This window comes from Syngnathus typhle, linkage group LG4, assembly GCF_033458585.1.
Source record: "Syngnathus typhle isolate RoL2023-S1 ecotype Sweden linkage group LG4, RoL_Styp_1.0, whole genome shotgun sequence".
Taxonomy (NCBI): domain Eukaryota; kingdom Metazoa; phylum Chordata; class Actinopteri; order Syngnathiformes; family Syngnathidae; genus Syngnathus; species Syngnathus typhle.
Window position 1 is genome coordinate 15,805,666 of NC_083741.1, and position 13,517 is coordinate 15,819,182.

Sequence of the window (13,517 nt, forward strand, 5' to 3'; positions counted from 1 at the left end):
CTCACTTTTTTTCACACACTGATACACTTATATACGTATATATATATATATATATATATATATATATATATATATATATATATATATATATATATATATATATATATATATATATATATGTATGTATATATATATATATATATATATATATATATATATATATATATATATATATATATATATATATATATATATATATATATATATATATATATATATAAATACATACACACACGCACACCTGGTGTTTTATCTGTGTCAGCATTTCGTGGGTCCTTAGCTCTCCTGGGACTCTGAACTCTCGCATTTCTTTGTCTGCTGTATCTACTTTCATATCACATAGTGGACATTTGGTGGGGTTATTTAAGGTTATCATCTCAAAATCGAACTCACTCACAATCCTGCCTGGCTTAAGTCGAGTTGCAGTGATTTTGGTGACATCTACGGAGTCCTGGCCGGAGTCAGACACACTTTCCGCAGGCAAGGACACCAAGACCTGGCTCTCCATCTCCATCACTCAGCTTGTCCCCCTGGAGCTACGTGGTCAGACTGCTCAAAGGCTCTCTCCTCTCTTCATATACTGAGATTTGCATGAAGTAAAGACACACCTCTTGCATGGTTACCGCTAAGAACAGACCACACCGTACGCGGCCTCTCTTCTCTTCGCCGCATCGACAGCGAGCGTCGATACTGCCAGGGAGCAGAGATTTACGAGGCCGCCTGAGATAGACATCCTCATAGTTTTCCACTTTAATTTGTTTAACATCCGTTCCTTTGGCATTGTTTATCCCCGCCACTTCTCAGGCGCAAGCAGAGGGCACCTAACTCACATTGGTGACGTGTGGAAGGGGGGGCATCACTTAAAACATTTCATTTATACAAGATTTGTCCTTGTCTCTCCTGATGGCTTTTGTCCTATGTAAAGTAAATGTAAAGTAGATCTGGAGAAAGGCCAGCTTCGAATCAGACACCACATGGCCCACTTAGACACAATCAAGTAAATAACCCAACACATAAAAACTATAACACTAAATTGTAAAGCCAGTACCAACATTGAAATGCAAAGTGTCTTTCATCCTCCAAATGATATGATCAGGCACATCCTGAAAGTTTGATTTTAACCAATCCTAATTATTTATTTTGGTGTGAGGCTGTTATGTAAAAGCCATGTTGGTACTTGATTACCTGAAACATGCAGTATGGGTGTTTGTGTATGAGTTTGCCAAACAGCAAATCCATGATTGTTCTATCAAGTTGTGGATGTGGTAAGGGGGTTGTTGGAGTTTGAGGACGTGTGCCCCACACATGCCACATAAATACGTAGATCCACACGCTAAATTGACAAGTGTAATTTGGCGGCTTGGTGCTGAAATGCTGACTCCTCAAGTGAGAATCACCGTTTTTCAACATTTTGCACAGGAATGAATAATTTCAAAGTGAATTCAAATATTTCTAACCAAATTACGAAAAGAAAAACATGACAATAACTAATAATGATGATACACAATCAATTATCATATTTTATTTTAAATATTCTGATTCCTAAAAATGTTATGTGTCTGCAAAATGTGTTGTCTACCCAGAGTGCATTCATGTGCGTATTAAATTCAACATTTTCAATACACAGATTTTAAGACATTATGAGCATGGAAGGAATTTAAATAGGAAGAGACACTGTGGGCATTAGGCAAAAAATACTCTAGCAACAATGTATTACATGCAAGAGCTTAGCAATACCAAGCATGGCAAAGCTATCCAGGATTGCCAACTTATGTTGACTTTTTAAAGACTGTTTGTGTTACACAAAAAGAACAAAAAGCTGACTGAAAGATGGTATTCTCTTTTTTATTTTTATTTTATTATTATTTTTTTACCTCAGGGAACCAAGGGCGCGGAGGAATGGGGCTTGAAATCACAGATGGAGGAATTTTCTGGATGACCTAGAGAGGCAGATAAGATTGGAAAAAAACACAGAAGAGGATAAATGACTATCAAGGTAAATACACACTGTACCATTTGCTCTCATTCCTCAGTTTCCTCCAGTATGTGTCATTCTCTGCCTGCCTGTCAAACACACACAAATAAACGCGTCGCACAATCACAAAGAAACAAATAGTTCCACTCTGAGCAAGATTCTCTCTCACCTTGTCTGTCTGGTTGAACACAGTACATGGATCACAGTAAGTGTTTGATGTAGAGGGAAATGTAAAAATTTGCATGCAAATAGACTTTACAGGCAAGAGCCTCATGCATCAAAACACTGTAACCACCAGAGACGAAATATCTAAGAGAGCGGTGTGTCGCTGCACAGGGTTGACTAAATACTTTTTACCTGCTCAGCTCATTCAATTACTCTATTAATTGTTCGAAAAAGGGACTACATACGTCACGCTGAGGAATGAAGTGTGATGCTTGGCATTTCTGACCTTTGCCATTGACACTTTTGTTTTCAAGTATTAGAGCAGGTGTGTGCAGCAGGTACTCAGCGGCTCAATAATAAATGTTATGTGGAAATGTTAGCTTAGAGTGCGAAACCCTGTGCTGGGAGACCCAACAGGCCTGGTGAGGAAGAGAGACCACTCAAAACTGAAAAATACGGACTAATTATTTCAATTTTGTTTTGGGTTTAAAAAAAATAGATATTCCCATTACATCTGAACATTTGTTATGCAACAAATATGGATTGTGTCTGATTTCTTTTTTTTCCTACACATTTTTATCAAGTCACCATTTTGTGCAAAGGGATTGCTGAGAGATGATGTTGCATTTATTTAAAAGTCACCGTCTCTTGGTCTGGGTCCATTTACAGACATATAAAATTACCACAGCACAGGTCCCGAGCACCTCATTACCAACATAACCTGCAGCCAGTCTTTCAAGGACAACTCTCTAATGACACCACACATATCCGCTTAATGTCTATTTGAAGAACACAGTCACTTCCCTCTTCCCAAAAAAAAAAAAAGGAGGAGGGATTTATAGAAATAGCAAAAGCATTCTCGGATTGAATAAGCACCTTAATGGCTCCCCGATGTCAGTTTAATTCTGAAGGAGTTTAGTGTTTCCACACTATCTCAGTCATATAGAATGACAGGGGACCGGATTTTCATTATCTTCCACATCTGCTGAAAATCTGCAAATACCATCCTTAGATGTGAAAGCCATTTGAGACACTTTGACAACTCCAAAATGGTATAAATAAAACAAGTTTGCGTCATGTTACAATCTGTATTCGAGTAATGTGAAAGAAATTGAATTAGAATGGAATTCTGACAAAAACAATCATTTATGTTTAAAAAAAAATCTACACACCCTTTTTGAAATGTCAGATTTTTGTGATGCAACCAGGGGACCACGATAAATCATTTAAAAAAAATGTTCCACCATTAATGTGACCTACGACATGTAATATTTTATCAAATGAATGAATGAATGAATGAATGAATGAATGAATGAATGAATGAATGAATGAATGAATGAATGAATGAATGAATGAATGAATGAATGAATGAATGAATGAATGAATGAATGAATGAATGAATGAATGAATGAATGAATGAATGAATAGGGTTCTATTCAGAATTTACCCATGACATTTAGACTCTTTAAATGCGAGTTAGGATGCACAAAATGTTTTAGTAGTCTTTTCCTAGGATTTTGTTTGTCATGTTTTTCAGCAAAATCCTCTGCAGCATCAGAGAAATCTCATTGTCCAATGGACATCAGAAGTGTACAAACGAATTCCCAAGGCAATAAATATAACGGGAACACAGTGAAGATAATAATCAAGTGCATAAAATATGGTCCAAAATATTCCCAAAAACAAGACACGCCTCTGAAATTGATGAAAAGATGAGAAGGAAACTGATCAGGGAATTTGCCAAGAGACCAACAGCAACATTGTTGGAGCTGCAGATATTTCTGGAAATCGCTGGCCATTTGGGTTATGTGACAATAATCTCCTGTCTTTATACGTCCGATCTATGGCTGTAGGGTGACAAGACGGAAGTTACATTTTACAAAAACACTCTTGTATTATCTCATTTGGTCAAACACGTTATGGTCTGATGAATCCAAAGCTAAACATTTTTGTCGTAAGTCTGACCGATATATTTGGTAACTACTAGAACATCTTGATTTTATTTGGGGTTTGTTTGAGGTATTCTAAATAGTTGTAGGTATATGCTGACTCCCATTTATGAGTAGGAATATGATTGGGGAGTTTTAAATACACCCACAGTCCTCGTTCTAAGTGGGTGTGCCAACTTGTGTAACCATTTTCTCAGTCACTTATTTTTTCCTCCCGCTCTCAAAAATATATCTTTTTTAATTGAGTTGTACATTTCATAGGTCACATTAATAGTAGGAAAAGAATAAATGATTAATCTTTGTCAATATTCTCATATCACAAAATGCTGCCATTTGAACAAGGGTGTGTAAACTTTTCATATCCACTGCATATGCAAAGATGTCACTATTACTTCACAGAATTTGTCTAAGGCAAAACAGGAAATGGGTCTGAAAAATAGCGAATCATTTCAAACTGACCGAATTGTGTTGTATGTCGGATGTGCTCGTCCATCCCATTCTGTGGGTTCTGGGCAGAGGAAATGAATGTGGGTTCCCCTGGGGTCGAGATTACTCTAATGACTTTGAAAGCAGCTTTGTGCGCTGTCCCTTTTGACCTCTACTCATCCTCGGCTCTCGAAGATGACAAGGTGATACCGTACAAGCACTCATACGTGAGTCGACAAATGCTCACATGTTCACACCTATAGTGTACATGCATGTTCATGCACATTTAACAACATTAAAAAAACATTGACACACATGAGCAACAAGACAATAGATTATTTTCTGCTACTCAAGTTTCTTGTGAGGCTTTTAAAGACTTCACATGCACACTTTGCCCTCGTGTTGACACCAAACCACAATATAATGCCACAGATTTATCTCTGTATGACCATGCACGGTGCTTTTGTGAACAAGATCATTCTCCAAAGAGTGAAATGTCAGCGTGACATGAGGAATAACAGAAAGAATGTTTGTTTGTGAGTGTGTTTTCAGTTCCCAAAATATGCAAGCATGTTGTTACTTTAGCTCAATGTGTGCCAATGAGGAAACAATCAAAATGAAAAAAGAAAAAGTTGGAAGAGGACATCTTAACCAGAAACCCAAATGTAATTTTTTTACATGCCACTAAAAAAAAAAAAAAACGTGGCTATAAAACAAATGAAAGAAAGCCCAACTATTTGAAAGATTCCCTTTGCATTTGCAAATATGCTCTCCGAATGGGAACAAAAGCAAGCAAGTATCAATCCACTCGAAATATAATCATTCCTTTAACGAAATATGAAAATAGCAGCCCTGCGTCTCTGATCAAATAGATGTAATTAGATTCAGTGAGGAAGAAGGAGAGCGGCTTGGCCGTGACTTGCCTAGCATGTGCACGCATGCAAAAACCCGACAGCGGCACAGCTGCACGGAGCTCCGCTCTCGATTTATCATCTCTACATCGCAGGAGCTAGTGGGCCACACGACTATTAATCATCAGCAAAACCATTTAATTCAGCACAAGCCCAACTATTGTCTCAGTCTCTACCCTCTGTCGGCTGCGCAAAACAGCATACACCTCAGAGGAAATCACCGGAATAAAAATGGACATGCTTGCGTTGGTTGGCAAAAATGACCCAAATTGTTGAACATTACCATGAGTGATGTGATTTGATGATAAAATGTGGGTGCCTCATTTGCAGCTTTGGAATGGTGTCTTTAATGTAGGATGCAAAGTGGTCACAAAGTTTGCACAATTATGTTCAAGGCTCACTGTCTGTCAGTTTATCCTAATTGTCCTGAAACAATGGAGAAAAATCATGCCCATTATACTTTCTTTGACCCACAACTTGCAGAAGTTTAGAAAGAAGTTCTTGCCAGGAAAAAAAAAGTTGAGTCACTTTTATATTTCATTTTTTTTAAGTCTAAGAGAATTCTCCCAAAAGTGAGCAAATTACAGAGCTGTGTTTCTTCTGCCCACCGTTCCTGGCCCATTTGCAGCACTCTCTCACATGACATGACCATCCCCTCCCTGCACCCCCACCCACTTGCACTCGGACTCTGCTCCGAGCCAACATCCAGGCCCTCTGACAAACAGGATGAAGTGGGGTGGAATTGAAAGATTCACAAATAACAGCGTCAGCACACACATATTGTCTAAATAATCTGACAACAGATCAAGCAACGCAACATGACATGAGTGTGAATAAGCTCCATGCACATATCACATTTGTCTAAAAAAAAAATACATCCTCACATACATGCTTGCTTAGACACACACACATACACACTCATTGACGAGAACATGCTATTGAAATAAAAAAAATATCTACATATATAAAATACACTTATAAGCAACTAAGTTTATTTTCTTAGTCGTGTTTTGATTCATGGACCAATTCCATTGCTGCAAATCTAATTCCAAATTGACTTGCACTGATAGAAAGTGTTTTTCAGCCTGGTTGGAGAATAGGAAACATCTGAATCAAACTGCCAACTGTATAAATGGACAACAATGGAGGCCACTGCGTGAATCAATCAATGCGGTATGTGGTTCCGTAGCATGCGTTGAAATGTTTACATGCAGGGCATATCTGCTTCTAATCATTTCAACATGCACTGTGTTCCCATTCCTTTTTTTGCTTAATAATTTGGGGGTGTATACAAGCTGCTAAAATCAAATTATTTGGTGGTTGGGAAAACAATACATGAAGAAAATAATCGTCTTTTTGTGCTGTTTTGTTTGTTTGTTCAGATCACAATGAAAATTCTGAGAGCCAGTTTTAAAAAAAAGGGGAGAAACGTATTGAAGGCAATTATACATTTATTGCGTATCATTTAATTGTATGAAATGACAAAACGAGCACATATGAACATCACATATGGTTAGTGAGTGAAATCATTTTGCACAGCAAAATATATATATTTAGATGTATGTATGATGAAAGATTAATTCACATATTTTCATAAGGAGCTCCCTCTTCTTTTTTATACATGCAGGGTATCAATCCCTGACCAGCTAACATTGTCCAAACATGATCAATTCTAAGAATTATTGCTTCGCAAAAATTGAGTCTGTTAAATTAACTTTCCTGAAGTGATATTGAAAGTATTGCATGTCACAAATATCTAAATGGGCCAAATAACTGTGAAAAAGAGTCGTTCTTAACTCCCTACATCATCATGACAGGCCAGAGTGTCTGGTGCACTGCACTCACATTACTTCTTTCACAAAAAACCCTCCCAAAAGCATTACAAGCTCAAATGCTGAAGAATTTAGCTTTCTGAAAATAGTGGCTAAGGGCGTTCTTGCTCCAAATATACCATACACTCCTACTCACTGCAGCCACTTGACCCGAGCCAGTCACTTTAAACCAAGTCTGAATGTTTTTGTCTGAGCTGTATCAGGTTTAGACGGTGGCACCATTGTTTGTCTATTCAACTTAAAATAATAAAACTTCTTAATTATATTACACTTTCATCTTTTGTCGAATGCAGAGGAATAATATTTAAATAACATTTTTAAAAAAGCTTTCCTTCACCCCCCATGCAGGATCCCCGCTGATCCACTTCCGTCATAGACATTGCACCCTAAAGACGTTGGGTGGTGGTGCACTTCAACACAGCTGAAACGCCATCGCACTGTACACAGGTGGGGAAGTCCTGTCACTTTTTTGCATAGCTGTCCCAAAAAAGTGAGGAGACGTAAATGAAAAAATGCCATGCTGTAGTCATCTCATAAAATAATAACAATTACAAAAAAAGACATAGCACAGAGAAATAAAACAGCATTTAAAAAGGAGATAACATACATGTCCAGCATGCAGAATAGTTCAATAACCCTGAACAAATGAAAACATAAAGTCTCTTAAGAAGCAAATGCATGAAATGGCTGGCAATCCTCCAAGTTTGGCAAATAAAACAAAACAAATACATGAATGCACTTTAACAAGCATCTGCACACTGTTGTCAAACTTACAAAAAAAAAGAAAAAAGAAACGTCAAAGGGCAAGTTAAGTGCACGCGTGCACTCGCTGAACCAAGTTGGATTCAAATCAGACATTGCATGATCTAATGAGAGTTGAGAACTTGTGACAAATGGGTCATTTATAATAGAAAAGATGAGAGTTCTGTGAACTCAAGCACATCGCTCCCTGTATAAACCAACAACCTGTTTAAAATCTGTCGGGTGGAGGAAAATAAGAAAGAAAAAAAAAAAAGTTCTTATCGGGCATTTGCGCCAAAATGGGGAAAGGGGGAAAAAAGTTCAAACCGAAACTTTTAAAGCGGGGCTGAGTAACTCATTGATTCTTTTTCTCTCTTTTTTTGCGCGAATATATGGAAACTCACATGAAAAATTCCGGAGATGACGGGTTGTTGTCGCTGCTCGAGCCACTTTCTCTGAAGCCGTTGCCGATGAGCTTCTCATACTTTTCTTTGTACGCGTCCCTCTCCCGGACCAGCCTGGAGATCTCCTGCTTGAGGTGCTCCACCTGCTGCACCAGTTGCGTCTTTTCGCCCTCCAGGACGTGCCGCTGCTGGACGCGCTTGAAGCGACACGATTGCGCGTAGCCTCGGTTCTTGAGGGTCCTCCTCTTCTGCTTGAGCCGGATCACTTCTTCCTTGCTGACCCCCCGCAGCTGCCGGTTGAGCTCCCGCACGGACATGGTGACCAGCTGCTCGTCTGAGAAGCGGTCGTCCAGGCGCATGTGCGGGTGGTGATTTGTCCCGGAGACGCCGTTGGACTGGATGCCCGGCGACTGGTGGTGGTGATGGTGGTGACCGCCACCTCCGCCGCCCCCTCCTCCTCCCCCGGACCCGTTGTGGCTGTGGTGGTGATGGTGGTGGTGGTGCTGAGCCCCGTTCTGTGCGGCGGCTGCAGCGATGACCGCCGAAACTACCGCCGCGGCTGAGCCCATCTCCTCCCCGGCCATGGCGCCTCCCGGGCCGGCAGCGCCTGCGAACTGCTGGCCTCTGGCGTAGCCATCGAACGACTGGAGCTGGTGGCTGCTGTTGATGAGCGCCTCGACCGCGTCCTCGGGGCTGAAGCCCAGCGCCTCTGGATTGAGTTGCTGTTGGTAACCGGACATCCAGTAGAAGTCCTCTATGTGTGTCTTCTGCTCGCTCCCCGAGCCCGGACTGGGCGCCGAGAAGCTCGGGGAGGGGGGCACAGAGCTACAGGGCGTGCTCATCGGCGTGGAAGACAAGGATCCCCCGGCGATGAGGCGGCTGCACTGGCTGATGGTGCGATCGGGCTCGACCGGCTCCTTTTTCACTTCAAACTTCATCAGATCGAAGTCATTAACATATTCCATGGCCAGGGGACTGGTGGGCAGGTCGGAGTTGCTCATTGCCAGCTCTGATGCCATCCTCTTGCTGCTGCTGCTGCTGCTGCTGCTGCTACTGCTGCTCACAGTCCTCCAGACGGGCTGAAGAGCAGCCGTCGCGCCGGGCTGGTTGGCGAGAACGTGAGCCACTTTGAGGGAGTTTGTCGAAAGCGTCACGAAGAAGAGTTTCTGCGTCCTGGTTGGGACTACTTTGGCCGTCGCTCAGCGCAGGCTGTCCCGCACACACACCGGCCGGGTGTCACGCACACGAGGAGCGGAGTCCCTTCTCGGCGCGCGCGTTGTATTTCAAACATTTAACAACTTTTCACGCGCCTTTTCTCACGGAGACATCGCGACCCGAAGCAGCCGGCTGCAAGCGAGCTTGGGCGAGCGAGTGAAGGCTGGACACGGGAGCGATTTTTTGAAGCAGGCATCACACATCAGTTGAGTTTAAGAGCTTTGGAGCGCACATGACGTCAGGCTGCAAGTGGGAAATTGTCTCGGACGACGAGCCAATGGGGTCGCACACTCCAATGGCTAATTAGCATATTAGTCGACTACAGAAACAAAACTTTTTACCCCTCCTCCCGTGTCAACTGTCAAAGGCCGTCAGCTGACACTCAGCTGGGAAGCAGAATGTCCCAACTCTTTTCTCTACTCTTGTTTGCATAAATGACAGTTGTTTCGGTGGAAGGTAGAGTAACACGCATGCCATTGATCCATTCCCATTTCTTAGTTTTATTTCTGAAACTATGGATCACTTTTAAAAACTTTCCTTTGGAATATAAGGCAACATTGTTAATTTTTTGTTTGTCCATTAGTAACTCATTCACTTCTGCAATGTATATATTCATGCATATATTTTACAAAGCAGGCACTGCTGACGTCTTTAAACATACAGATGCCTAACTTATGTTCTTCACGTTGAAGAAAATGTTTGAAAAAGCAAAAACTGTAAATTCAACAGCACGCCGCGTGCGCTTGTGGACCAGTATAAAACTCAACACCGCCACCTTTTGGGCATACCAGGGACTGAAATGCCCTCTTCAAATTCCCTCACATAATTATCACAATAAAAAAACGATATAATAGAAATACTTACAGACCAATGTTTGTATTTCTTCAATGCAATAGCCATACCTAGTAATATATGATCGGTTTTGGGATTATCGGACAGTTTAAGTGAAGATGTTGTTGTGCATGAACATGAACCCAGTGTTCCATCCAAACTGATATCATGTCTCATGGCTATAAAATGACTATCTAAGTAATGGCTCGTCGTGTTGCAGAGTGGTCATATAATATGCTCGCTTTCATTGCACTTTATCTCCGTTCAGAGGTCTCCTACTTTGACTCGACTTGTGTACAACAGCCATGCGACTTCTGTACAGTATCTGATCCTGGTCACCTTCTCACCCCTGTGTCTTTTGCCATAAAGTGATCATTATACACATGTGGAAAAAGTTGTTGTTAATGAAAGAAAAACATTACAATGATCACTAAACTATCTTGAGACTGATGAAACTGGAATTTGTTTAAATGCCTACTCACAATCCTGCAGGGATAATATTCTTGTGACAATTGCTTTTTGTTTTCTTAATTCAACAAAAGGCTAGCAATAATTGTTTCCATTCCTCACGTAGAAGGAAAAGAACACTGGCCCTTCTGTGAAATGTGGAGGAGGGCTTTGTTATGTTCGTGGTCTGCTTCGGACACAGTGTGTCTTGAACCTGTGCTGGGTGCAAAGAAATCCAGAGACCATCAAGGCATTCTGAAGTGAAACATGTTGGTCATGGGTCTTCCAACAGGATAAAGACACAAAGGTGAGAATGGCTAACAACAAAAACTTGGACTATTCCGATGAGTACTAATGAATTGAACATGTATGAAAAAAGCTGAAATTTATTTTGGAGAAGCTGCCCATCACACCTGTAAAAGGTTAAAGTACTCCATGAACAGTGTGCACTTGCAATAAAGTTCCTCCTCCGGAATGCTTATTCTCACGCAACGGCAGGAGCAAAAGGCATTGCATTCATGTGGAATTTAGTGCCGTTTGCACGAGTTCCCCATTGTGTGCGCCATAATAGCATAAATGCAATAAACAGCGAGCACAAGGTGAATTCAGTAAGAATGCTGCAAGAGAGGGGAATGACTAACATAATGCTTTCAAATTGATATTTCTTCTCAGGAACAGTCGCGTTATTTGTCAAAGTCTCACTATTGTAGCCGCTTATATTTTAGCTTGTGTTTTATTGCCTTTTGTTTCAGTTAGCAAGCTAACGATACGTCATGAACAAGAAGTTGGTATATATTTAGATATCCATTCAGAGTTTAGTCCAAATAATACTACTTGCCCTTAAGATTTAAAAAAGAACACAAATTATTGTCACTTTGTATCTACCATAAATGCATGTTGTAGTCACATCATGCACAATAGAGGAGATGTATTCCATTCATCCAGTAAACATATACACAATGCACAATACCCAGTAAGTTCATGATCAATACAAGTTCAATTTTAATGTATCATTTGCTATACTGCGTATCTTTTCAACAGAGGTTATGTATCATCAGCAATGTAATATTGGTCACGTTGAACAACAAAAAAAAAATAACGCACGTGTGTTCTCATTTTTTTTGTCATGTTCTAAGACTTTCAGTATTTATCCTCTTGATTTTCTCTCTTCTCTTTTTCATAATGACTATATGTAATATGTAATGTCTTGCACATTGCTTTTGAGTAGCAGGTCAACGCTGAGGTTAGTCAACAACGGGTGCAGACGTCACTGGTGTTTGTGCGTTTGCTCATCAATACGGCACTCGGAGTTTCGGATTAGAACACAATCTCCGATAGAAGCCTATTGTTTCTAGTTCCACTCGGTTGCCCTGTCATCTGTTTGGGCTTACCTGCGCAGCAGTGGCCCGTTCCCTGGGGTACGACCACAGCGGAGCGAGACTAATACACAAACGAAGGGAGAGCTCATTAGTCATGACAGAAGAAAGTGGCGGACCTAAATTAGCTGCTTTTGTGTGGCTGAAGTTATTGATGATGCCGAGGAAGCGGAGATGTGCATGGAAAGGAGAGGGATGGTATCAAACCACCAAATTCATATAATGTGAAAGAAAAAGGAATCTACTGCAATATTATGCACAGGGTCTTGTATTTTTTTTTGTTGACATTTGTGATATTCAAGTCCTTCGGAAACCATAGCGACCACATTAAATGGGAGAATACTGCTTAAGCACCATCGCATTTCTTCCCCTCCCATGGCCTCATTAATGTACTCTGTCTGTGTTTCCACTTCCATTCATCACTTGCTCCAGAAAGGAAACGTGGTAAATATTAAAACGTCTAAATTTGTTTTTAAAAAGCCAATAACCTCAAAATACAAACTAAAAGGAAGTCGGTATTAAAAAAACACATTTCCTTATTTTCTAATGTGCTATTTTCAAACATTTGCAACAATGTGAATGATGTGATATATCGTTTTTGACCATTATGTGTGAATAATATTTGCAGGCAATCTAAAAGTAACAATAACAGTAGAGACTGTCACTGTAATGTGAGTTTGAGGCCTGCACTCCTCCACAGTGTTCGATGATAGGCGTGAGTGAGTGGAGAGACCATAGGTCGCCGAGTTGTTTGTTGTATGACTGGTAGCGTGTGTGTGTGCACATCCAGACAGCTATCTAATCAACTTCTTTGCATTCCATCACTTTTGCATTCAAGCCTCAACACGAGCCTATTAGTATCAGTTCCAAAGACTGTGAGCTGATAATACCAACGTAAATATAAGATCGAACGTCACACAACTTTGAAAAGAAGACACAGGCTGTGTAGTTGTGCATATCTCAAGGAAGACACAACTTGCTTTTCTGCCTGCACAAAGCATTGCTCCCTGCCTGTACAATTCCATCAGCAGTGGAGTGAGAACAACAAAGCTGCAATATTAATTTTCACCCGGGCAACAGAATGTGGGCACAGTCATGTCATAATGACCCTGATCCATTAGTTCGAGGCGAGGTGAGGCTGCCGAGGGTGCAACAAAGGATAGCGCGGACAGAAAAGGCCACAGTTTAATGTTGCACATTTCTCCCCCCTTTCCCAGCAGCCAAACATATATTAGGTTGCTAATT

At 40.8% G+C, this 13,517-nt stretch overlaps 1 protein-coding gene and 1 long non-coding RNA gene across 2 annotated transcripts in view; one reads left to right on the forward strand and one right to left on the reverse strand.

The window, feature by feature from the left end:
• mafa (MAF bZIP transcription factor a) overlaps nucleotides 1–9,994 on the reverse strand; it is a 53,358-nt gene extending 43,364 nt beyond the window's left edge. The window contains exons 1-2 of the mRNA XM_061277045.1: nucleotides 8,404–9,994; nucleotides 1,875–1,940 (exon numbers count right to left, since the gene is read on the reverse strand). Of these exons, the coding sequence (XP_061133029.1) occupies nucleotides 1,913–1,940; nucleotides 8,404–9,422 (1,047 nt within the window). The 5' untranslated portion in view covers nucleotides 9,423–9,994 and the 3' untranslated portion in view covers nucleotides 1,875–1,912. The remainder of the gene's footprint in view (nucleotides 1–1,874; nucleotides 1,941–8,403) is intronic.
• LOC133153024 (uncharacterized) overlaps nucleotides 1–13,517 on the forward strand; it is a 61,731-nt gene that overhangs the window by 42,500 nt on the left and 5,714 nt on the right. The window contains exons 2-4 of the long non-coding RNA XR_009714236.1: nucleotides 1,880–1,996; nucleotides 6,511–6,599; nucleotides 7,607–7,705. This is a non-coding gene — a long non-coding RNA (uncharacterized LOC133153024). The remainder of the gene's footprint in view (nucleotides 1–1,879; nucleotides 1,997–6,510; nucleotides 6,600–7,606; nucleotides 7,706–13,517) is intronic.